General features: G+C 39.9%; 1 protein-coding gene across 1 annotated transcript in view; it reads right to left on the bottom strand.

The window, feature by feature from the left end:
- Positions 1 to 9,544: 9,544 nt before the first annotated feature.
- kif20ba (kinesin family member 20Ba) overlaps positions 9,545 to 28,000 on the bottom strand; it is a gene marked incomplete at both ends in the record, with an annotated part of 41,914 nt that continues 23,458 nt past the window's right edge. Inside the window, 5 exons of the mRNA XM_079229459.1 lie at positions 9,545 to 9,625; positions 10,413 to 10,558; positions 12,980 to 13,094; positions 13,644 to 13,718; positions 18,395 to 18,436. Coding sequence (XP_079085585.1) covers positions 9,545 to 9,625; positions 10,413 to 10,558; positions 12,980 to 13,094; positions 13,644 to 13,718; positions 18,395 to 18,436 — 459 coding nt within the window. The remainder of the gene's footprint in view (positions 9,626 to 10,412; positions 10,559 to 12,979; positions 13,095 to 13,643; positions 13,719 to 18,394; positions 18,437 to 28,000) is intronic.

The following is a 28,000-nucleotide window of genomic DNA, read 5'->3' as shown; positions in this document are numbered from 1 at the left end:
TCCTGACATTGGAGCACTTCTGGTGAATATTGGATGGAGTGATGGGGCGGCTTTTTGGGGAAGAGCTCTAAGAGAGAGTGGGGGAGGTGCGGGGGCCGGGAGAGCTAAATGAAGCCAGGGGGAAAATGGAATGTGACGGAGAGGCTCTCTCTTTGTCTTCTGCCCTTTAAGTGCTGAAGTCGATGCAGTTCTGGTGGATCCGACGACGTGCGGTTCACGTCGGGTTCAGGACCGACCTTCAAAAGACTCCAGTGTCTGGCTGATTAACTCAGACAGACGGAGCTTCAGTAGTCAGAAGTGAAATTAATCGAGGGCGTCACATACGTTTCCTCGGCAGCATTACTCAGAGGTCGTTGTTATGAAAGAGATAATCAAATTAAGAAATTAAAAGACATTGCAGGCTTAATTTAACCAAAAAACATCAGAACTGTGAACCGGGAGCCCTCCTGTGATCGTTTTAGGGGTCCTCTGTGTTCTTGATCCTGTGCTCAGGGGGAAGCAGCGTTAAGGCTGGATTACAGCGCAATGGCCCCAGACCTTAAGGGGCCACAAAAGTTTTAGAGAAGGCGAATAGGATTACATCGTTGGCGCCTCAACAGCTTCTGACAACGGTTCCGGTCGAGTGTGGGAACATTTTGACCTGATACGACCCCGAATCGAGCCTGTGCGGGGTTCAGCTGTTGATTGTGATGTTTGAACTTCTTTCCCATCCAAATCTATCCGGCGAATATTTGACTTGACTGCGCTCAAAAGGGACGAACAGTTCAGACGTAGGAGAGCCATGCAGCTTGTTTAGTGTTTCCATAAAACATATACGAGGCATGGCCTACGTCAGCAAATAATCGTGGAGTTCATTATATAACTTGTACCATGAAGTGGAGAAAATGTGATAATTAAACAATGGACAATTCCATTCTGCTATTTGAGGGGTTTAATTGCTTCGTTTCTCTCATATCAGCCTATTAAAAATACTGTTAATAAAAATGTGAAAATAACTAATGTGCTTTTCTTTAGTGTGCATGAATAAATAACTATGTAGACCAAGTTGCACGATCCAAATGTGTGCAAAATAAATTTGATATAACTAAATTAATTGCTTTGACTGATTATTTTTGTCCTTATTTGTTTTTGGACTAGTTGTTTTTATTTATTTATTTCATAACATCCATGACATGGACATTTTAAAAGTAAAATAAGTGTGTGAAATACAAATTGATTTGACATTTGAGACCCCATTGCAAATTGTTTGGGGGTCTTAAAATCACAAGAACATGTATTTGTAACTTTCAATTGTCGCAAAAAAATGTCTTTTGAAAGCATATAATGCCCAGTATTCATTATTCGAGCTGCAAAACATGTATTCACACATGAATAGTGAGTACGAGAGACGATTTCTCCCCCTGTGTGTGTGTGTGTCTGTGCGTGTGTGTTGTGTGTGTGTGTGTGTGTTCCGTGAGCGAGGCCGTGTGCTTGTGTGTATTCTGCTGCAGAGTGTAGTTGTGTGAGTGCACCTTATTGTTTACAATATTAGCCCTTAGTTATGTGTGTGTGCAAAGTGTGTACAGCCTCGCTGCCTTGGCTTGCATCCATGACATCTTGTATTCCTCGATTGCCAACGGATATTTTGAACAACGGCTATAATCCTTGTGATTTTGTGTGGGGTCAACAAGCTAAACAGCTGTAACGTAGTGTCGATGGTGGTTATTATTGACTCTATTAAAACGTGTTGATGCGCTGAGCACAAATACACAATTACCCTTCTGTTCTATTTCTGACAAAGTAGCTGTATACTGCACTTGCTATTACCACGGCAACCAGGGGCTACCAAATCATCCTGCACAAAAGTGTTCAGTATGACAGACGAAAACAGCTGCAGTGGACTTGTAAGGTCACCTCTTACCGTCTATGTAAATAACTGTGAATACACACACACACACACACACACACACAAACACACACTGATAAACCAATTAAATGTCGTCCTGCCCTGACAGATTTAACAGATTAAATCATGACACACACACACACACACACACACACACACACACACACACTGATACTTTATCAATAAGCCAATTTAGTGTGGCCTGGTTGTATGTCAGATCTCAAGGTTTGTGTTCATAATTGTTCTTACACACACATTCAGTTAGTGAACACTCCATCAAAAACACATTTGAATGTGGCTAGTTTGTCTGCAATCACAGATTTGACAGGCGATACTGTCTCAGACACACTCACACACACACACATACACCCACACACATTCTCGCCCGCACACACGCCAGCCCATTCAGTGCAGCCAAAATCCAGGTCTGGGTGCTGGAAGAGACGGAACCATCTGGACCCGGATCCACTGCCGTCCCACATTCGCCTCCACATGCGCCAATTTCATCATCTGAGAGGATAAATAATTCAGAACTGTAAAGCGTTGCTACTTGAATGGAGGAGATCTCCCTTCTTGAACAACAAAGGATGCACCGAGACTCCAGTGAAGGGTGCTTTTATTGGAATAAATAGTGGGATCTTGTTTTCCCAACATGGAAATAAGTAAAGTCGTTACACACTTGTGCGTTATTGATGGAGTCATGTGTTTGTTCTTTTTAGCATGAAAGAGAGAGAAAGAAGCCATTTTTTGTGCGGTGACTATTTGAAAAACAGCTGGCAGCTCTCCTGTGAGGGAAACATTTGAGTCAAAGCACTGGCACCGCTTTTGTGAAATGCCAAAAAAAAAAAATTCAGGTTCTAACGGGATTGCCGAGCGCCTCTTCCTTCATCTCTGCTGTCATGCAGCCCATTAGAGAGCAGCGCAGACCGGGGATGGGGCGGCTGTTCGGTCCCACTTAGGCTGCTGGCTACGGACGCTTTTCTCCTGTTTTTGTTCTTCCACGTGAGAACAAAATGTCAGCAATGTGACCCCTAAAAAAAATTGAAGTCTCTCCAGCTGTGAGGCTCTTTGAGGGACGCATCTCACGATCAGAATTTCCAAATAAGAGTGAGGGAACAGGTCGGAGAGGCCTATGAAAGCTTCTCTAATTGCAGCTGAGAATTTTTCATCTGTCTTCTTTCCCCCGGATTTTGAGAACCTCAAATACAGCCCTCTGTATCCCATCACCTAGTGTACGCTGCGTACATTATATATCGACTGTTGAACATAGTTTCTGGTCACGTCTCCGTTAAAAATATGCAGTGATGTGTTTCCTTTGTGCTGTTTCTGAAACTCCAGAAACAAAAGTGTTGTCTTGTCCTAAAGTGGGATCCTGTTGGTTCCGCACCGGTAACCCAATATGTATGAGAACACCTCCGAGCTCTTTTTAAAGCTACTTTCACCGTGTGTGTGTTTCACTGGCTTTATCCTGTTTATCCCAGTTCCCCTCACTGGGGTTTAACGTCCCAGCGAGAAGATGAAAGGTATTTGAAGGACGTTGAGGTTTTGGGGCAATTTGGTCCAGATGGGAGCTTTGGCTGTTTGTCGGCATCTTTTAACACACCCTTGCTGATGAGTGTGTTAAGGCATCTGTGCATTGTGTGTGTGTTTGTGTGTGTGTGTGTGTGTGTGTGTGTCTCTCTCGTTTGAGAAACCTGTTCATGCTTTGTTTCAATCAAATTTGGTGGCAGATGCACAAAGTTGAGGCAGGTCTGATTTAATGTTATACAACTACCCTTCTTAGACGACGTCTGGCTACTTAAGCCACCCGTTAGTAGAAACGATGAATGAATACTAAGTTGTGATGCCGGTGGCTGAAACAGAAGATTCACTCATTTGGTGAAGGGATGAGCTCATGGACGAAATCTTCAAATCTTTGCATTCACTGACAGGAAAGGAAAGCTACAACAAATGGTTTGCTTTGAAATGATCAGCGGCAATCAGAACTATTTTTTATAATAATATAAATAATAAAGAATGAGCTAATATGTTACATAAATCAAAAAAAAGGTTGACAGCAAGTCTTTAATGACATACATAATGCAACTTTTAGTCTTTTAGATAACAGAATGATTTAAAAATGTTTTTGTCACTTATAAATGCTCATCAAATCGTGTCTTTTATGATACTGCCACAAAGGCTGCCAAAGTAAGACACAGATTAATCCTACGCAAGTGGTTTGAAAAAAAAGGGTCCTCAATGTAAAGGGCTGAACAGGAGATTGGGAGAACGTGGAAGCCCCGATTAGATGACACAGATGGAGAATGACTTCCTCCTCTGCCCAGGCAGCTGTTAAAGGTTCTATACACTCTCATCCGATCACTTCACTCTAATAACCGACACAGCCGGGTACCAATAACACGCTGTGTGACAGAATGTACTTAAAATGTGTGGTCGGTAAGTGTAATCAGTCGGGAGCAATTGAGGTGTGTGTGTGTGTGTGTGTGTGTGTGTGTGTGTGTGTGTGTGTGTGTGTGTGTGTGTGTCCATGATAAAGATGATTTTAGATTAGAGATAGATTTGCTTCAGTTTTTAACATTCAGATTGTGTTTGAAGAGCCACATCAGAGCCGGTTTGATGTCCTCTTCTTCCATCTGATGTGTCGTTGGCGTCGGTAAAACACACTTTGTGACAGACCTGTTAAGCTATAAATAAATCTGCTTTGACGCAGTGTATCGAGTGGACCTTCAAATGCCTCCGTGAAGTTGCTCCCTTCTCTCGAGTCTTTTAGACATTGTGCTTCTACGCAAATAGCTGCTGCTGCTTTCTTCCCCTCAACATGTTGTGACGCACACACGCTTTACCTGTGGAAAAGAAGTGAAACACTTCAAAGACCTGAATGCCCATACGATTGGACATGATTTAAGTTCTATTCTAATTTTAAATGGTGCATTTATCACCAGGAAATGACGCTGAATTTAGAGACGGGTGAAATAAAGAGAGGAATGCGGAATCACACGAATGTCCCCCCCTGCTGATAGTATGTAAACGTTTCATAATAGAACGTGTTTATCATCACCGTGCACATCATTATATTCCAGTCACATAATTTGTGCTCCGTGCTAACACTGCTCATGGTAACCACCCACTTCTTCACTTTGTTCTCGTTTCTGAGGAAGAAGCTGGATGAGAAGGAAATGGAAAACATTCGCAAAATCGGCCGTTGTTATGAATCATATGAAGTAGATGGACTGTAATTGAAATCTGGGTTTTGCAGATGACCCTACTTGAGGGGAAATGAGATGAGTCTATGATGCAGCAGGCATTGTTGACTTAAATCTAACAGAAATCCTCTGAAACAGAAGTTAGTTTCCTGGACGTTCCTGTAGCTGTAGTTATATGTTATATAAAAAATAGCCATAACTCATCCTGATACATTTTTTATTTCATTTTTACTCTAGACTCACAATTTTTTGGTGATCATTATTGAGCTTCAATTCAATTATTAGGACTTACCTGTGCAGGACATTTTCTTTTGTTGGGTGTGGCTTTACATTATATCTCCAACACACTGTCTCATATTGATCAGAGTTTGCATTGTTGCTCTATTTATTTTCTTGATTATTTGCGTGCGCTCTGTCTCCTGGTACTGATTTAACGCCTGGCGCTGAGTCGTGTGTCCGTGTGCGGATTGACCACAAAGTAAATGTACACATTAAATTGTCGGAAGTAACTCCGGCTGGCACCTACAAGAATACACAGGCGACCCGGTGCACCACAAATCAATTGTTTTCCTTAATTTCCTTAATTAACTCAAATTAAAGCTATTAATCTCCATCAAGTCAATATTTAATTCCCCAGATCCACTGTGTTTGTAATCAATCCAACAGAATCCAATCAATCAAGTCAACTAATGGCGCCACTGTTAAAACAGCATTATGAATGATTTGGAAAAGAACCTATGACTTGTTCGGGACTCGGAAATCAAACTACAGGACTTGGCACTTGACTTGCTGAATGAGTGCAAAGTCCCGAGACTTAATTATGACTTGTAGCCCAATGACTTTGTCCCTCCTTTGACTCTTGAGTAATGAACTAAAACGTTGTGAATGAAACGCACACTGAACTCCACACTCTCATCCATGTTCCTGTCGGTGTGGCTTGCGCACAGAAAGGCTGTTCTTGTGGCACAAAGGGCCCAGCTGTGTGGGAAGTGATTACTAAAATTGCATCATGGCAGCCTCTCCATCATTCACCCAATACATGACTGCTTTTTTTTGAAAGAAGTGGATGGATGTGTTCTTATTTGAACCCTTGCTGCCATCTTTAAACGCTCTCATCTCATATTTAGTTTTGTACACTCCGTTCATAATTTTTTTACCCCGCCTCCCTTGTGGTTTCTCCCCATTTACCCTCTATCTCTCCCTCCATTGTATGGTGATTATGATGCTCTCTGCTAATGATGTCTTTGGATTAAAGTCTCTGACACACTCATGGCTTTTTCACTCTGCTGCATGGGCGGTTTCTGGCAGCACTAATGTGACATGGAGGCAGAAAAATGTGGACTGCAGCCATTTCAAAACCACATATTCATACCGTAATAATCACAGAACCACATGCAAATAAGTCCTCCTGCCACTAATGAGGTCTGTGCTTGATGTCTCAGTTTCATGACTGTGCTGTTTTAATGTTCAGGCTGGAGTGTGTTGCAACCTTCATCCTGCCCAGTCAGATCATTTCCTGAAACAACACTTTAAGGAATTCTCAAATGAAGTCTGTGTGATCAAGGTCAGATGAGAAGTTATGCATTCTTGTTTTTCTAGTATTCATCATCAATTATGGTATTGGTATCGTTATGTAAACAGTTGAATCCGTGCAACCCTAGTTTCTACACATTTTCTTTTTCAAAATTTCCCTTTTTTTCCACAGACTCAAATATTTGGACTAAAGATTTTTTTCTGGAATATTAGATTGGGATTTGTTTATGACCTTCGCACTGAGTTTTATGACATTTCTAAATGGTAGTTTATACTGTAATCCCTATTATTTACTATTCTATTTTTTTCTTTTGCATCTTTATGATCTATTTTGACAATTCTATGACATTTTTTGTGAAATACAATAGAATATGCTTTTACTTTTTATGACATTTTATATTTTAAGCATTTTTATGTCAATTTTGTATGACATACTATGACATTTTTATGACTTTTAATGACATGGCCTTTTATGAAATGCTATACAATGATATACTACACTATGCTGTTTTATGACATTATGGCAGACTATGCTATACATTTTTTTTAAAAGCATCCATTTTTTGTGTGACATACTTAACTATGGCATCTTTACTGTGACATTCCATGAAACTATATGACGACATTTTTATAATACCAATTATAAGGCATACTATTTTATTAATTTGTTATGACATTTTTCTATGACTACTAAACTATATATGTTTTATGATATACTGAACAATGACATATGACATACAATACTTTGATATTATTTTCATGACATACTATACGATGACAAGTACATGTATTGTATTTATTTAAGAGTTCAAGTCAATACTTGAGGTTTATAAATCCAAAATTGGATTTCTCCTCAGATTAGAAATTTACGTTGATGTAATCCAGTGTGACTGACACCATTTTAATCATCTCATGTACATCACAAATAAACGTCCATAAATCTGCTTTGACATCAGAGAGAAGAGCCTCAGAAATCTGTGTAAACGAGTTCTGATAGACTTCAACCCTCACACAAAGCACTCCTGTATTGTAATGGTAGATCTCAGTTTGGTTTGAAGTTAACTAGTAGCTACTAAGAACTAAGGAAGCTTCGTGATGGAAATGTCTGATCTAAACATCCTACACAGTTGAGCTCCACTGTACCAACAAATATTTAACTGTGATATCGTCTCTTGTCGTCTAGGTTGGTGAACCTCTGGTCACGTCTTTCTCTTGGTTGAATGGTTTTCTTTGAAGACTTTTCAATACTTCTTCACTGAAATACATTTTCTTTATTTGTGCCCACACACACCACAGCAGCAGACCACCGCCAACACAAGCCGACCGGGGGTCTCGCCGTCAGCAACAGCTTTTCACACGTCTACGCAGGAAGTATCAAAACTAAAATGTATAAGGGAATGCAAATACACAACATAACTGCTACTACTTATGTTGGTGATCAATTATAATAATAGTTATGGAATAAAAGATCATCATAGTAATAAATGACAACCTTTTTTTAATGCTCGTTAAAGATAAGTTATATTTTAAAGACATAACTTTAGATAGAAGATATTTGGTCTTAAAATATGAAACAAACAAATACAGCTTTGTATTTTTATTCGGGAAATGACAGATAAGACCTATGAACAAAAGGTATAAAAATGGAGAAAAACATGATGGTACGACAGAAGTATAGATTTTTCAGAAAAGTGCACAATTTTAGAAAACCAGGAATTAAATAAACAATCTTTCCTTTTAAACTGAGGCAGGTTTAACAAGATTTTCCTGAAGAAAAGAAAAATACTCAGCAGTTTTTTTGTTTTATCTAGAACGGAATATAATGATCTCAAGATCAACAGCCACCAGTCCTAAAGTCATTGCTTTTAGCAGCCAGGTGTTCAGCAACAAGCACACAGGAGAGCAGTAGATGATCTCATCCTGCATCATCTGGCTTTAGTCTAAAATCACAAGTTTGTTGGAGGGAAGAGATAAAGTGCAGTAGGACTTTAGTGAGAAGTGGATGTTTTACAGCTGAATACAAAATAAACTACAGAAACATTGAACACCCGAACCATTCTGAAAAAGGGGGGAAAAAAGTTGCTTAGAACAATGCAAGACATTTTGCTCCATTCGCGGGCTTTGTTGATCACTTTCAGACAATCAATCAGTAAAAGTAAATAAGTAAAAGAAAAAAGGATAACAGAAAGGTTTGAAAAATGACACTTGTTGTAACTGTTGTAGCTTACTCACATCAAATAAACAATACAAAAAATTGCACATCAGAATAAAGGAAGAAATCATCCTATTTTGTCTATAAAGTGTAGAAGATATACACATTCAGAGTGCTCACTATCTGATGGAGTGACTGCAGTGACTCTTGAGTCATTTGATGGTAAATGTTTTCCACCAGCTAAAAGTTGATTCAATTATTTCACAGTATTGTGAAGGAATGGTTCAACATTTGGGTAGTTTAGCCCCTCATCTTTGTGCATTAAGACTGAAAGCAAGGAGAGACTGCTCGCCTGGCTCCGATGGATAAACCGTTGCATGAAATAGTTTCAGCATGTACCTCCCCTTAACACCACCAACTGTTGTGTATTTGTGGACAGATTAAACAAACACAACATGTTAGACAGCTCTAGAGGGGCTTTTATGTTCAACTCTGTTAAATGGGTCGAGCTCCGCACTGAGCCCACTGTATAAACTATTCCTTTAATTTCCATCTTTCCACATAACCAGCTGTATATTAGTGTTTTTGCTATATTCAGAAATTATAGTATATTACTTTTTAGATTAAATAAGACAAGTTCTAACTTAAGTTTGGGGATTTTTCACCCAGTTTAACAGAAAGGCCTATAAGCAGCTAAATGCCTCCTTCATTTTGTTAAGATAGAGTTTACCAAAAAAAAAAAGATGGTATACAGTATAGTGAGCAGGTTCATTATTTGACCATTCTGGAGCGAAGACGCCTCTTAATGATCTGATGGTCACTGTCTCTCTCCTCTGGATCTCTGCTGATTATCTACAAGACAAGAACAAATAGTTACACAAATTATATATAACTGCAGGCTTGTTATTAAAGCCACAGGCGTCATACGATCAAGAATTGAGTGTCGTGCATCAGCCAATGCCATTAGAAAGTGCCTCAACAACTTGTAGTCCTGCAATTAATGAAAACGTGACATTGTTGTGCTCCTTAAAGCATTGAAAACAGTAGAAAAATACCATCAAGAACGCTGTCCAGAGTGAAGGTCTCGTACTGCTTTTTGGCAAGTATTAGGTTGAATCGACTCTTTACTGAAAGCTGTTCCTGCTCACTAGTTTCTCACCTCACTGCTTAAGGTCAGGTCTGATATTTGGTTCCTACAATTGTAATTATATTAATAATAATAATTGTTGTTGAGGCTAAACTAGATTGACTGAAATAGTCAATATAACATTTGATTCATAAATCAACTAATAAACTATGATGTATTCTTTATAGTGAATAGCCTAATTATTAAGGATATAAAAGATGCTGAAAGCTCCACATTTACTAGCTGAAGTGTGATGGACACATTAATGCATTAATAGTTATAATCCACCAATACAGACCTACCATACATATTTTTATTTAAAAATGCCATTCTGCATTATGCGTACACTTTTACCTTTGGCACTTCATGTATATTCTGAAGATAACAGGCTACATTAACACTGTGCACTAGTAAATGTATTCATTAACCCTATGGATGGTCATAAGATGGCACAATAGCTGTACTGCAGGGTGTGTGTGTGTTCTGAGAACTGTTATGCTTGATGACACTTACTGGGTGTGAGGGCATGTCCATGGGAGAGGAGATTTCCGGCGTGTAGAGCTTCTTCTTGTTCTTCTTGGCCTTCAGACTGAAGGAGGAAGAGGAGGCTGCTGAGTCTGCATCACACCGACCGCTCACCAGACTCATCATCTTCTTGGCTGCAGAGACGGAGACAATTAAAGACAAGAGGAACTTGCTGAATAGATGGTTTAGGCAGATTAAGATCAATATTGTTTTCATTGATTACAGTATTTCATGATGGTGAACCACTTAATGTTATTAAATGTGCTAAATATTTGTATTACGATGAATAAATCACGTCAAGTTTTCTGAATAACTCCTAAAGACCGTCACTGACTGTCAGGCTGGATCACAGACGATACGGTTGGAAATGGTCTTTTAGGAGAAATTGTAAATACTAAAAACGGTATTTTATGCAGTTTTAACCTTCAATTTTCTGCTCAGGGAACAATCAGAGGAGGAGACTGCAGGGTATACGGAAGATGGGAGAAAGAGAGAGGTGGGAAAATAACAGTAGTAAAAAGGATGGACAGAGAAAGAACAATGGAGGGAGAGAAGGAATGAGTGATGGATAAAGAAAGAAAGGGTAAAGATTGATGTGTTGGTGGAAGTAAATAACGAAGATGAAAGACGATGAGGGACACGGGGAAGAAACAGCGAGCAGCAGAAAGGGAGAGGGAGGATCACATGGCGGCAGATGACACCACACTTGTGCTGGAACCCCAGGGCGACAATTAATTGACCGAGTGAAACTGTCCCTGAGGATAAAACTCAGAGATGACTGGTTGATTCCAATATGTTCCCCGTCTTAACTTTAAGCCATCATTAGGGTCCCAAACTCGGCTGCCCTTGCCCGGTTACTTTGCCCAACCCGCGCTAAATTACTCTCGACAAGATTTGTCCTTGTGTGTCCTACGTTGTGTTTTTCCTGCACACAGGTTTTCAACTGTGACATTTTAAACATTCTAAAACCCATCTGAGCCATGAGATTGCCTCCTGGATGCTATCAGTAATTGACTGAAGGTGAATTAATACAATGCATCACAATGCATCACAATGCATCACATTGCATTAGAGAGGAAGCGTCGGTGTGTTTATGCACGTGTGTGTGTGTGTACAATAGTTATGAAAAAACCCACCAAGATATGTTGTGATGTAAAATTACAGTGTGAGGCTGACGCATTGCCTACACTTCTTCAGCTCTGCAGATTTCTCTTTTCTGTGCAATACATGCCATTCTTAATGTGCATTGTCATCAATTATGTTGCTGGTATTTGTCAAACACTGAATGTGACTCAACAGTTGAGCTTTATTCGCGGGGCGGCGAGATAGACGCGCTTGAGGCGGCGCGAACAGAACGTTTAACCTGGGGCGAACGAAGCGAAGGACGCGGCGCGAATTCGCGTGAGTTGAATTCTCCCAACTCCGGCGGAGAAATCGCGTGACGCAAAGTTGCGGCAGCCAATCAGCGTTGAGAAGCTCCGCCCGTCATCACGTTCCTGAATTAAACTGCTGCTGCTCCGAAAGAACCAGCGCTGACAGCGGCTTCATTGAGACGCTGTTGTGGGACTACAAATAATATTATGAACCCAGACACCATGGAGGATGATGTTATGAACCCAAATACGAGGGCGTTTCATGTTCCGACATGTTTGGGACTTCCACAACAAGTATAAAGCAGAACAAGTGGTTATTTATTCCATGATCGATAGTGGAAATTAAAGCTTCCTCGCTTGTGTCTCACTAAGCCTCTCACTAAGTCTCTCAGCTAAGCCACGCCCCCTTCGCGCCGCGATTTTTCGCATTTGGTGTGAACACCCTCGTTTCACTCACGCGAGTAAACTTTACTTTACGGTGGAACACGGCATTAGAAGAGGAATCGTCTGTTTGATCGGCGCTTATGGAAAGCTCTGCATTTTCTCACTTTCCAATCCAGTCTGTGGCACAAATATATAGTTTCATTTTTTTCTTAAAAAGCTGGCCAACAAACATGATTGAAAACATGAGGAAATAGTGAATCTGGACTATTTTCAGCGCCAGATTAATACACGTTTGATGCTTTTATATGCATTTGTGGCAGCATGACAATGTATTCGGGATTGAGTCAAAATGTTTGTGTGTTCATGGTAATGGAGGAACATGACACCCAGTGCAATGGACCTAAAGAGGCACGTATTAATCAATATTTTGAAATGAATTAATACACATCTTTTAAATCATGATCACACTTTGATTGAAAAGCTTTTTCTGATTTTACTCAAATAGTTTCTTCCATTTTATTTAAATTGTTGTTGGATCGAAATATGGACATAATGTTTTAACATAATAAGAATAACATGGTGTTTTTTGTATTCATCTTATTACGATATACGTTTTTGTCACCAGCTGATGAAAAACACTTTCAACCCCCTACTGGCGTGTGGTTGTAATAGTGTTGCTTCATCATATTTAAACTCCTCTTTATGTTTGAAACGCATGTATCTGCAACTGCTACTCTTCACTCTCTCAACCAGATGAAATATCTCCCACAGGGAAGAGTTTCACGGCGACACACTAACCTTTCGAGCCGAGCAGCGTGGGGGAGCTCTGTAGGAAGTCTCCGATCTTCTGCAGAGTTCCTTCCTTTCTGCTGCGGACGCTGCTCTCAGAGTCATGGCGGCCTGGAGAGGAGAACTAATCACAGATGGCGGTAAACTGTGGTTAGTCTGTCAGCATATCCAGTGTAAAAAGGCTGCATGTGGCTTCCAGTACAAACACACTGAAAACATGACTGGTTTAACCAAACCGCAGATCGTGAAAAGAAAACGAAGCTTCATGACAAACTGTCTCCTGTGAACAGATAATGGCTTTTGAAAATAAAAAACGCCTCAAGGTTCCTGTTTGAACTCCTGTACTTAGTGTAGTTGTGTATGCATGCGGTTTTACAAAGCAGAGGACATTTGTGTATTCACTATAGAAAGTTGACTTAAGAAACTATGTATCTGAGCAATTAAGAAAGCAAGTTAAATAATAAAGTATGAATCAGGATAACTGAGCCAAGAAAACAGAAGATCTCAGGCAAAACAAATCTGACCCCTTCAGGTTTGCAGTGACCGGCTATGTTCTCCGAAACAAACATTGAGGCTTTAGCTACGAGTTATTTGTCGTAACACATGAATAGGATGTAACAGAGGACGTCTGCGTGGTTATGCATGCGTCTGTGTGTTACTGTCTGGTCGTCACCTCCTCTTGGTGTGGGGTCAGCTTTGGTGTCAGTTTGGTCCGCGTGTTCCTTCTGTTCTCGGCATCCAGCTCCTCCTATCCACACACACACACACACACACACAAACAAACAAAGGACATACAAAATGAAGACACACACACAAACTAACTGCCTTTCAGCCTCTTACTAACCTTGTGTTACAGATGAATCAGTAAACACTCAAGAGGTAAGAATGACACAAAGAGCTTAAAAAACAACAACTTAGTGTTTCATAATGACATAACTGTTTGAACGAGACGGTCATCAATACAAGGTAGACATCAGGAGAAAAGCGTTCAGACACTTTGTGCATCGGCGACGCTTAAATCCACTTTTATCATTTTGCGAGCCGGAATAATTTTCAAGGGGAGAAAACAAACAAGCGCCAATTTAGGGCGATTTACCTGCCATGAGGGCTGCAAGAGTTGACACGCTCAACTGCTACCAGTCCAAATGTATCATGTGGATTCCTCAGAGAGTTAATCAGTTTTCTGATGTCAGTGACGAGCATTATTGTCAACCGTGTGTAGACTACCTTTTATGAACACTAAAGAAAGCAAACAATTGAGTGTGATGTTTTCTGCCGTCTCCAGTCAATACTTTATTTTATAACTCGTATCAAAGATAACCAGCTCGCATTCAGATTTTTTTTTTTTAAATCAGGTGAAGTATCTGACTTGATGGCATATGTATGAGTGAATGGAGAAATATTCTAAAATTGGACCCCTTTTTTTAAACTACAAGAAACCGGCACTTCAAATTCATAGGTTTTGTTAGTATTTTCCTCAGCAGTCCACAACAGTTCGATAAATCCCTGGACAGATCTGACTCACAACTAGCCGTCGGGGACGAGGCCGACCTGAGAGGGTGGCTACGCCGACCCGGCAGTGGAGGGGAGTGGGCGCGGCGAACGGCGTAAACATGCTCCACTTTGAAAAGCAGAAAAAAAGGGTCAAAACATGTGAAGTCACGAGTGAGTCAGCGGCCGGTTTTAAAAATAATCTGAGGGAAGGAAGGAAGACCGGAACGGAGAGAGAAGTACGGAAACGGAGATTGGCAGAGATACAAAAATCTGAAGAAAGTGCATAATGGTGCTGGATAGTGTGTGTGTGTGTGTGAGAGGAAGAAAAAAGTGGAAAGATAAAGATGAGTAGCGTAGTGATAAGTGATGGCGATAAAGCGTAATTGGAGTGTGAGTGTGGAGAAAGTAAACAAGATGAGATGTGTGTCTGCGCGCGTGAGAGACAGATGAGGTGATAGCGGCAGCGTGTGGAGAAAGTAAATGAGACGCGAGATAACGTCAACCAAGACTCGGGACAAAAGATGCAGACGAGATAGAGAGAGGCAGAGTTGTGCTGCAAGTTAATGCTTTCTTGCTGGATTTTCAACTCCAACTACGCAGTATTGAACAAATGTTAAAATTGTTAAAATAAATGAATACTTCTGTTAATCGTTCTAGCCAGTCCCCAGGTTTATAAAACAAAAAACAGCCTAGTGTTGACAACTCTCTCCCAAAAGTTGACATGTCTGCAATTTCTTGTGACTTATTGCCAGCCACATACACAAATATGTTCATATTTTGTCAGTGTTTTTCATATTTTGTCTCAGGGCATTTCATATTTTGTCTCAGTCTTCTCATATTTTATATAGTGTTCTCATAGTTTATATTTGGTCTCTTTCCTGTATAGTGTGTTTTTTCTTATTTTTATTTCTTCTTCTTCCAAAACTGTTGACTCAGAGAGCGCTGCTAAAAAAATTCCAATGAGTCTGGACTGTTGGTCTAGGCACAAATGGCCAAATAAAAACCTTGAACAATATATATGTATTTGCAATAAGGCAATATAAGCCAATATATTTGGCGAAAAAGAGTTGCAAAAATGTCAAATAATACCCAGCCATATGCAATTGTTTTCAAGCATGCTGGCAAGAAGGCAAAAGTTAGTCTTCCATAGTTGAAATGACTAAGAGCATAATGCATTTCTTTTGGACAGCCACAAACATCATAATGGAATAACTGATGACGGAGCCATCTAAATACACTGTGACTTTGAGGAGTAGAATACAGGCGGTGAGAATAAAAATAAAAAAAAATGAGTACATGGTAAATGGACCCGTACTTGTAGAGCGCTTTTCTAGTCTTCCGACCACTCAAAGCGCTTTAACACTACATGACACCATTCACCCATTCACACACTGATGAGGAGCTACCATATCAGATTATCAACCATTCATACACCGTAGGCGCAGCTAAGGGAGCAATGTAGGGTTAAGTGTCTTGCTCAAGGACACATCGACATGCGCTAGTGGAGCCGGGGATCGAACCACCGATCCTCTGATTGAAGAGCGACCCTGCTCACCACTGAGCCACAGTCGGCCTGCACAGTCGCCCAGTACATGCTGTACTGTAGGAAGATAACAGTTATAAAGTTGTATAGCAAGAGTATAATCAGTGTGAATGGTTGCTGCACAGCATTTCTTTTGACAGGGCCATACAACATCCAAATCTTGAAAGATAAAAGAATCCGATAAAGGTTTTCTGGGACAGCAGCGATGTCTCCTCGAAAGAAGAGACGCAGCACCATCAATAAATCATTCAGAAATGATCTGCTGAACGGACAGAAGTGGCTGGGTGGGAGAGACGAGGCTCCATGTGAGACGACTGAAAGGACAGAAAGAGAGATGGAAAAGAAAGCACAACGGAGAGGAAGAGAAGACAATCGTGTGCACAGTGTAAAAGCTAGAGCAGTTTGTTTTGCTTGTTTGTTTGTGTGTGTGTGTTCACTAGCACAGTTTACATGTTCCCGCCTGCCAACACTCACATTATCGCAGAGAAAAAGATTGAATGGTGAAATCGGCCGCCGGGTCACTGCCTGCAGATGTCAAACCCATCAGATAGGAACCTACTTCACCATGAAACCCGCTACTCGGCTGTTTCAGATGAAATCAGAGCACTCTATTTAAGAGGGGCCAATTAAATGAACATTATTTCATTGATTTTGACAATGTAATTAATTTCGAAAACAAGACCATACAATTGTCGAGAAGCATCTACTTTGCACTAAAAGGATATATAAAAGTAGGAGGCACACGTGTGACACAGATTTGAAAATAAATCCTAATCATGAAATATAATTAATAATGAACGAGGGAAGCATAAACAATAGATGACATGAATCTTGATTTGAGAAGAAAACATGACAGGGGAACAAGGTCTTAACTTTAGAAAAAGGAGGCATGAACACTAACCAAAGAATGCAGATGAAAATTAGCCTGCATAGCTAAATCTGGGACATTTACATGGATCCCCCGGGGAAAGGCATTAGTACAGGACTAAGTGATTCCATTATCAACTCCACACTCAGCTGGGCGCAGTGTGGGCCTGTGGTCATACAAGTGACCCTGTAATAATAATTGTACACTTTGACAGTGAGATATCCGCTCAAGGGTCCTTGATGAAGGAAGTGAGTCCCAACAATGTCCAGGAGCACCGCCCTGTGGCTCCACCTCAACTCTGACCTCCCTGCAGGAGGGAAGAACGGCTACAGCTGCATTGCACTCCGCCCAAAACATCGAGACTCAGCGGCTACAACGGTACAAATCAGACCAGAGTTCTGCTAATTTTTTCAGAGAGAAAGGCTGTTTACAGAGGAAATCAACGGATTACTGCTCTTAGTGGGTCCATTATCATGCACACCAACAATCAAATGACCACGTGATCAAGGCAGAAAAACAAGGTGTAGCACATGTAAAAACGAACATAATATGATTAACCTTATAGATGCAATCAGCATGATCTGAGAAAGATATATGGATTGTATCTAACAGAGTTGCTTGACAATGGAATTTGAACACTTTCCTCAACTATGAACCATCAGTTTTTTAACACATTCTGCAAATAACAGCAATATAGATGCTGAACAAATGCTTAGAACGTTCTGCCACTTTTTACTGGAAAAGAGAACATCTTAGAGAAAAATAAAAGGCCAGATTAGCACAAGGTTATACCACATTAGCATCATGGAAGAAATGTGTTTTTGAATGAGAATACTGGGGGGGCATCTGTGACATTGCAGAATGATTTGAAATGGTCGTCAAGAGGCATTAGTCGCTTTGAGTCGCTGGAGCATTGAAACGGGTAAATTAATGGAACGCTCCAACAGGCGAGCCATGTAAACATCCTCATCGGTGTGCTGCCTTAACTCTGGTTATTGGCTATAATCAGATAATGCCCAAGTAAATGTAGCCTCTTTAAAACTCAGGAGAGAGAGAAGGGCAGTTAAGTCGTCTGTTTTCAAATCATTTCTGATACAGGGAAGGTTGGATGAACACATGCAGTTCTTTCTAAATCATATCTGCACTGTTATTCATTCCTGCATCTACTGTTGGCAGGGATCCAAGCTGGAGGTGAAAAACGCCAGTAAAGGACAACGTGGCTTTTGAGCGAAAGTTCTCAGTACTCTCTGCTGGATTTTTGAGTAAAGTTAGGACATCCGGCCAGCAGCCTTCTGGTCAGAAGCACTTTTGCTGCCGCTATACAGGAAGTTGCTGTATAGATTTCTGTAACGATGTAATAATGAGTAAGCAATTAGGAAGCACTACATTTTTGGGCCCAAAAGTGAAAACTATACTAATGTGGTAACTGACAATGAAGAATGTGGAGAATGTGAAGAGGAATGATTGGCTGTTGATGTTGATGAGGATGGAGGAATGAGAACATGATGCGGTTTTGTACCTCAGGTTTTGTTCGTCGTTTACTCCTCCTGAAAATGTGAGTCTTCAGAAAGAAAAAAAAACGTGGTTACAATTATGCAGTGCATCAAAATTTAAACATGTTTTGGCCAAGTGAGTATCTGTGCTCACTTAGTGAAAAGCATTAGTATTGTTGCTATTTCTACTGTTTTACAAACTGAGTGCTGATTTTACATGATTCAAATTGCTGCTGGAATCATGTTTGTGGTGTCTTGTTAACACCATGTATTGCTTAGGTTATAACGAGAAAAAGCAACTATAACACAGTCACACATACAGACGATCTCAGGCTGGGGAAGCAACAGGGTGGCGGCGACGCCCACTAAGACAACTGTACAAATTAACAGATTGCATGAATCTTGATTTATGCTGCGTTCACACCAAACGCGGCGTGAATTTGACGCGCGAATAGATTACATGCAAAGTCAATGCACAGACGCGATAGGTTGCGAAAAAGCGTTTTTTTCTCCAGGTGGCGCAAACGATGCGTTGCGAATAGCGCAAGTAGAAATTTTCCAACCCGGCCGAGAAAAAAATAAAAATAAAAAATCGGGCCACAAAAGCTCTTTTCACAGAGATAAGCCAAAAAAAATGTTGGAATTTGAACTTCAAATGTATTTGAGTAACAAGATCTGAACATCAGAACATCATCATAACAAATAAATTAAATAGTAATACAAATTAAAGTGCAAATATCCTTTAAAAGTAAAGAAAAAGTACAAATAAAGCTTTAAAGGTAACTCAACATAGCAATCAAGCCTCTGAAAGTGCAAAATAACTAAAGAATAACTGGGCTGCAAGTGCCATTCAAAGTCCAAAAGTTTAAAAAAATTGTCCATCCTACCCAATAATTAAAGTGCAAGGGTTTAAAAGTAAATCAAAATGACTTATTACAGTGCCACGTCTTGCTGCTCCCTCCTTCAGGGGAACACACAATTTACACACGTTTTAAATTGTAATTCAGAAACGTGAGCATATTGACATACTCTTAGTTGGTTGTATTCTGCATGTTTAACAACATGGAGAAACTCCTGTATCTCCGGACAGAGCTCTATAAGCCGTCTCACATCAGTGTGCAGCAGGAAGTCAGAGTGGCTGCAGTCCTTCTCCAGATGCGCACAGAACATCCGTCTTTGAAGAGCTCTCGCTCGATCTTTGTTGCCACATCCGTGATCTCTTTCATGTTTAGCGTTGTAGCGCATAATGCTTGTTGGTGTATTATGCAGTGGTAATTAAGGAAGTCGGGGAAAACATCTCCCTGTACTTGGCAATACATCCATTCAAGCGGCCAACCATTGCGGGCGCAGCTTCCGTAGTGATTGACATTAATTTGCACACTGGGAGCTAAAGTTTTTTTAATTATTATTATTTTTTAAATGGCACGCGATCTACCCGCACTACCTCCGCGATCGACTGGTAGATCGCGATCGACGTATTGGGCACCCCTGACTTAGCCGGTGCGACTGCCCCACTGCACTAACGCCGTCCCGACAAATGACAGAGTTAACCCCGCTAGCTCTGTCGTCACTGTTTCAGCCGTCGCATGACATGCTCCAAAAGTCAAACTATTTTTTTTTTTATCTCGCGCCGCAGTCGTTGCACACTAAAAATTCCCTGAGGTGCCGCTCTCACTTTTGTGCAAACCCTCCATGCGTCTACTTTGACACCAATGGATGCGAGGGCGCGAAGAACACGCAGCATGAATTTCCCATAAGTGTTCTTCAGATAAGAGCTTTGTAGAAAACCCTTTGCCAGACAGAGGAAGGAGCATACTAGTAGTTTGTTTTGTTCACTCTCGGCAAAGCACTAAACTTGTTAAGAGAAGTGGCACATAAAATGATATACATAAGTAACAACGCGTGTATACTTTTCAGATCGTATAGATTTCCATCATGGCCTGTGAATAGATGGAAGCACCGACATGATTTAATGTTTTATGTCATTTCAGAAGGAATCATCAAATGTTTATATAGTCCAGGTCCTGATGGGATTGGGTATAAAGTGCCACTGATGCCACCAATGGGATGCAGCGTCTCTTTATCAAGCTCCGTCGGACCGCAAGTCTCCCACGACTCCCTGCTGCATTCGTGTTTCATGTTCAAAACCAATCGGCTCTGTGTGAGTGAAGACGCATATTATTCGTAGAAATTGTGTGTCGTTCACAGAGGGTACATTTAGCAGTCACACGCTTGCCTTTTTTGAGAGAGCCACAAAATACAGCTATATAAATGTCACAAGCACCATATCAGAAGAACACATACATAACCAAAATGGAAGTAGTGGAAGCTTTTGAGGCCTCAAGACGTTTTCAGTTGTGCTCCATTTATGTTGAAACGAGTGTTTGTACTGAAAGCATTTACTGCAGTTAAGCCCAAAGGACGTTTAGGTCATCATCTGTTCTGTAGCGTTAAGGTCATAATAAAATTCTTGTCACCCTTTAGGGTGGACACATTCGAAGCAACACCTTTCAATCTGATGTAATCCAATTCAACACCACCTGGAGGTCTTCAGCCTGGAAAACTAAAGGTTGAGCCTAAAACCCCAAATGGATTTGTCCTAACAAGCATCGTCTGTGAGGCCGGTACTTGTTACAATTTTTGCATTTACAGAAACCTAAAGTGACACAATACGTCGGTTCTCATGCAAGCAATAACCTAGCTGTGAACAACAGAAACTAATTTCTTCACACCGTTTATATATTAAAAAAAAAAAAAAAAAAAAAAAAAAAAAAAAGATTCATAAAAGGAAAAAAATGTGAAATAAGAACGTAATAAATACAATAACGATCAAAGAAAAAACACGATCGCAAACAGCAGTGACACTAGGTTATTTTTAAATAATAGGGAATGGGCAGATTTTTTATTTATTTCATCATTTCACACGACGCCAAAACCCATTGCTGCAGGTTGCCAGCCAGCAGCAGTAGTTCCTTTGTATTCCCAACTTTACTGAGAACACACAAACCAGAGGACTCAATCATCTTTGTGAACCCTTAAACCCCGACTGACGTAGTGCAGCTGGACAGCGGGAAGGAACATCGTTGAGTCCAGGAACCTCAGTTGTACCATCTTTTCCCTCTTCACCACCTCCACAGTAAATTGAAGAGAGCTCTCCAACAAATTTGCCTTTTCTAAATTAGAAGCCTAAGGAGCATATTCATCAGAAGTAGTTTTAATTTTCACTCTACCTCGCTCACATGCGGATTGCAGAGGAGAAGCCTTACCTGAAGGATTATATACTAGACTATTTTCTTAATTGATGTATGATGTCCAGCGGCCCGAGCCATATGGTCTCATATTAAAAAAATAATCCATCATGAAAAACTAATGCAAAAGAAATTAAAAAAAAAAAATCCACCAGCAAAAGTTATTTAAATAAATAAAAATCCTATTTAAATTAATACAAAGATTAAATGCAGTACATTCTCATGACTTCCCCTCACATTTGCGTTGATGCATCACAGCTACTGCCAATCAGAAACTCACCCACTTTATCCAATTAATGAAGAGCGAAACTGAACGAGATGGATGGACTGTTGTTATAGTTGACCGACCTGAGAAATTGCAAATTTGCAACTCCTTCGCATAGCGCTGAGGACGTCACTGTTTGTCTCTGTTCTCTGACTCTCACTGTCTCCCTGACCTGTGTGAGGCTCTATTCAGTGTCCCATTAATCAACAGGGAAGCTGCTCTGTGCCTCTGTGTTCTCGCTGCGTCTCGGTTAGATCAAGGATAGGTCAAGATCCTGCTGGCTGATAAACCCACAGAGAGAGAGAGAGCTTGACTGAAATATGTTTTTCAGATCTAAAATGTCCTCTGGCTCACATACTGTATATTTTTTCCCCTGAAATAACATTGGCTTTGAGTAGCTTAATATAATAAACATACAACACCCACTGCACAAACTATCAGGATCCCAAGAAGCAAACTAAAATATGGAGCTTTTGTGGTTTCAATTCATATCATTTTGGTAGTTTTTACAGTCAGGGGGAAGATCCGCATTTCAGGAAACTCAGGATCGTCTGACAACAACAACAACTCAATATTACGGTAGTAATATTATGCAGATTCTCTGATATTTGAAAATTTCACAGTTGCCTAAAGTTAGAGGGCAGAAGAACAAACAGACACACCATTGCTCTCTCAAGCTGTACATGTTAACCTGCTGACAACTGACCATTTCCACATTCAGGAGACAGAAAGTCACATTAGTATTCATTTGGAGTCACATCTGTGTCTTTATGAACAACCTAAGGCCAACATTCACTCTCCTTTTAGCTCTGGTTTGGTCTCCTACAACTCCAGAGAAACAATGTACTATTTAGTAGAGCTGCTACATGTTTCTCCATCTTTACCAGCTAATCTAAAATGGCATCTGCCTGCTGTTTGGCATTAAATGACTAGCATACACTCGCCTTATTCATCCGGGCTTCTGCAGTAGGAATGTGTAGTTTACAACACGCTAAGAAACTTGATTTTAGCCTATTTTTCTACATGCAAAGGTTGTGAATGTTCTTTTCCAATAAAAGACACGGCTAAATGTTAAATGTGTAACTATTAGTCATTTTAGAGTTAAAATAATTCCATTCTGCGATCCATTATCTTCCAGCTTTTGCAGTTATTTCTCCAATGAGCCTATGTGACACCAACAGATAGGAGTTTTGTGATGGAACTAGATCACCTTAATTCCAGGCATCGCATGTTTTTTCTCTCTTACCATTAAGGCAACAAACATGTGGTTTCAGAGTTCAATACATTGCCAACTGAAGAAGGGACAAGTTGCAGAGTTTCCGGCGGTTCAATATGTACACACATCAGTTAAACGGACGCTGATAAAATGAGAACATGAAGGAGATGTTTGTGCTCAGGGATGTGTTCATTGAGCACAGGCTGTGCAGTTACACTCGGCTCTGATCTAAACTCTCTTGGCAGCTACCGTCCTTTGCTGTGTCAGCTTCTCTTTTTTCTCTCCTACATTGCTTTTTATTGTTTTATCTACCCCCCCCCACAAAAACATCTCTGCTTGCCTGCCACTTTCATCTTCTCCTTTTCCTCCTACCCTCCTCTTCACTCATGTATTCCCTCAGGTGTCTTTGTCCATCTGTCCTTCTTCCCAGTCTCATTTCATTTCACCTCCCTGCCTGGCATTTCCCCGCTCTAACCCTGAACTAATCTCTCCAAATGTATTCTTTCTGTGCTGCCTCCACCTCCTTCTGCACTATTTCCCTTCATTTATTTTGGGCCATTTCTTCCTTGGTCTAAAGCTTACTTTCTCCCTTTCTCTACATTGTATTATCTCTCCTTTTCTGTTGTTGGGGACTAAATGTTACTTCAGCCTCCATTACTGACATGCCATTGTATGAAGGCTGACAGGGTCATTGATGTGTTGACACTCTTATGACCCACGGGCTCTTGACACTTCAAACACCCTCCACCCCCCATATATGTTTTCTTATGTGTTCAGATCAGGAAGGCTCCATTGCTTTCTAAGTGGAAACTGGGTCATTGTAGAGGTATAGGTTAGGGAACAAAGTGTACAAAAAGCAAAAGCAAAAAAAGAAAATGAAATTATTTCGGCAATTCACATTTTTTGTTTCTTGCAGTTATGGACAACAAAACATCATTATACCTACAGATAATTTGTCTGGTACTCCCATCTCAGTCCTTTTTTTATTGCCCTTTTAAAAAAAAGGGACGCGTTCATGTTCATGAATGTTGACTGCAGCGCCCCAGATCCCCAGAATAACATCTGACTGTCGTACTCCTCCCCAACAAAAACATCTACATCTTTTTGTGGGCTTTTCATTTCACCTCCCTTCCCTCTGTTTCGGTTCCAGTCCTCTCTTGAACTCAGGTCAGTCCACAGAACCGCAGTCATTAGTGGAATTACATTGGAGTTTTAATCGCAGGTATTTCACCGCTGTCTAAATACTCCCACTGCTGGTATCAAAAGACAAAAACGAGCCCGAGACAGAGAGCCTCGTTACATTGAGGGGATACTTATTACACAGACCTATAATAGGTTTCAACTAATGAGCTTTTGCCAGTCTCTTTGCTCAAAGTCTCTTAAGGAGCTGTCGAAATTATGGAATATAATAAAACCCTACAAACTACAGGTTTGGCAGTAGGGATGTACGAGATTAGTCAGATAGTCGAAAGCTGCCATCCTCGCTAGACAGCACCAGAAACAGTCGGATAAACATTATTTTAGTAATTTACACATTTATATTTCATATTGACCAGTAAGGTCACAATATGAAATGTCTATATCACAATTATTGTTGGTGGAAATATCACGGTTTAACGGTTTTCTAATCATCTATCCATATCAAATGAGGAAATATAAATGATGTATTATAATCGAGTTAGAAAGTTAAACAGGTCACAATTACCTCCATCTGTTTTGTATTGCTGTGATCTCCTTCTAAAACTATTTATTCAGGTTCCTCACCAAGACTAGATACTGATAAACACACAATAATAACATTACAGCTGTTAGCTGTTGCTGCTATCGCTACTAGCTTTCCTCCTGCCGATCAACACAGATGTGTTATTCCCAATGTAGCAATATCAGGAATCAGAGACTATGAAGCAGTAACGCTCATCTCCTGATGGTGCTTTTTTTTTTTAAACTGAATTTAGGCCATTAATGATAGTTACTGGCAGATTTGGCAGATGTAAGATTGGTACGTCAGTTCCCTGTGACATTTGTCGAGCTCTTCTGGTCAATGCTTCAGGTGAGTGGCATGACTAACACACACACAAAACAAACCGGCACGCACACGCGCACACACACGTTACGTGAATGCACAAGAGGAGATTTCATCACACGCAGACAGGTCCTGTGACGCGTGTCTACAGAGCGCAACAATGCAGGAATCAGGAGTACATAGATATCGTAGCTTCTTCAATTCTTACGATTATGAAACCGTGATGTGATATAACAGCAGTTATTGGAAAACCTGCGAATCCCAACATCCCTAATATTGACATATGCAGTCTCAGCCTTTGATGCGTCTCCACCCTGATCTGAACTCATCAGCCGCTCCAGACTTATTTCCACCCCATTGCGTTCTGCTGGCCTCAGCCTGCCACCACCTCCTCCTCTTTCCACAATAGCTGCTGGCTTCAGCCATCCGTCTGGTTCTCTCCTCACCGACTGGATAAAATGATGTGTCATTTTGTTATATTCAAAGTCTTGATTCGGGTTTTCGAAGGAAGCTTTGCATGTCTGTGGTTCTGTTATGCAAGACCACTCTGTTAATAGAACAACTGTCAGGGCATTGCATTTCTAGTCATGTCATTTATTTATTTATTATTTTATTATTATTATTTTTTAATCAGATATTTATTGGGGTAAATGACCATTTTGCTGTATTTAGACTTTGAGTTTGACAAACATCTTGATCAGCGGCTTGCGTTTAGTCAAATTATTATTTTGGTAATAAAAATAAAAATAAGTGGTTCCACAAAACATGTTCTATTCCTTAAAGTTAGGAGAAAAAAAACTAATGCAAACTCGTATTGTCTCGGCTCGAGTATTGCCACATTTCAAATGATATGATACCCTTCCAAAGTTGTGTGAAAACTTCTTTCTTTTACCCTGTACCTTTCAAACTAATCAAAAACATTTACTTGTTCAACATGGTTTAGGTTGCTGAGTCACACATTTGACTCATTCAGTTTCAAAATAGCTTTCCTCTTGGTGCCATCTTAAAATGACGTTCATCTTTTATTCAGCAAGGTTCTCTTTCCATGCCTGCAAAGTCAAGATGCGTCAGGGAAAACTGATTCTCAAGAAGATTTACATAACATCAGGAATTGCCATTTTGGTTACTTTCAATAATTAACAACAACAACCAAGGCAGAATATGCCGACTTCTGCAAACAAAACAACCAGCTTTCACTATTCAAACAATGTGCAATCAAAGTGTTACCCTTTAAGGGCTGAAGCCATTATGCTAAATGCACCCCGACAATGTGATGCCAAGTATTAGGAGATTTCTTTCCACCAATGTTGTTTCTGATTTTTGTCTGCAAAATCAATGCAAACCAGAATGTCCTTATAATAATAAGTTGATTTTAAATGGACTCAGCGGTGCCAGTTGCATTGTTTTTAACATGCTTGCCTACATGTCTTCTGATTTGAATAGCATTCATACTCTTGCCCTGGGTGACAACATGTTATTCATTAAAGCTAGTTAATGTCACTGAAGGTGTGAACATTGCTGTTGAGATACAGCCAACAAGACCCTGAGCAAATGTTTAAACTGAAAAACATGCATTTAGAAAGGAGATGGCAACATAACCACGTCCCCTTTAAAACAGTGTTATGCTTGTATACTTGGGATATCGATGCAGCACCAGGGGATTATGTGCTCTCAATCAGCAAAACAACAAGATGTAAAACAACCATCAACTCCAGATTAGGACTTCATTGGAATATAGAATAAAAACGTAATTGTTATTGTAGTTTAAGAATATAGGTTAATTTAAACATATCATGTCAAGTACTTAGACATTGAAGTATATTAATCCCTTACATTTAAATCCAAGACTGGATTAAGTACAACTGTATTCAGTTAGCTTGTATTGACAAGTAATGCCTAATTATGCAATAGGGCTGGGCAATATGGTGGAAGTTATCACTATAATATTAATAAATTACATTTTCTAATAGGTACTGTAGATAAAACATGTATATATATATATATATATATATATATATATATATATATATATATATATATATATATATATATATATATATATATATATATATATATATATATATATATATATTTGTAAAACTAATAATTAAAAAACTATTTTTCTTTGTTGTACTTCAATTGCAGCATTAAAGTGAACGAAAATATAAAAAAGGACAACAGCCAAAGTCATTAAAATAGGAATTGGTTGAAAGTCAATAAACAACTATTCAACGCGACAGAAATAAACACCATAGTATATTTTGTTGTCTCATACAAGAAAGCAATTGCACATTGAGAATACAATGTTACCTCATCCTTATGATGCTGGATAACAGAAGAACAAAACATGAAAAACAAGAAGTTGTTTGCAGGTCAAACGTTTACACCATATGACATATATCAATATGACAATATGGCCTGAAGACATTTATCAAGCGATCACTGAAAAGCTGCTCCACTCGTCAAAGATCATCTCAACCACGACTATCAAGCAAAGCACAGTCTCCTTCATTCGTCCTTTTATCATCATCTTTATATTATCATTTCATCATGCTGGTTTGCCATGCATGAAATTGGCTTGAAATGCAGTTTTTATTAAATTAACGTTATCGTAGTAAACTTAAAACATTGAGCGTGTGCATGTATGAATAACCGGCATACAGTGTTTTTATAGAAAACAAATTCTGCAAGTCTCAAACCCACCGCCACTTGGGATTATGTGGAAACAAGGCAAATTCAAGATTAGCAACAAGCAGCCGACACTACAACCTACAATAATGATATCATCTCATATTACCAGGCCTTACTATGTAGTTGTATATTCAACTGTTGAGTGGAGTACAATATCTGCAATCTAGGGCACAACATTAAAGAGGCAGC

The sequence above is a fragment of the Taurulus bubalis genome (assembly GCF_910589615.1).
Source record: "Taurulus bubalis genome assembly, chromosome: 14".
Classification (NCBI taxonomy): Eukaryota; Metazoa; Chordata; class Actinopteri; order Perciformes; family Cottidae; genus Taurulus; species Taurulus bubalis.
Note: the sequence above shows the minus strand (reverse complement) of the source record. Positions and strands in the feature narration are given on the sequence as shown.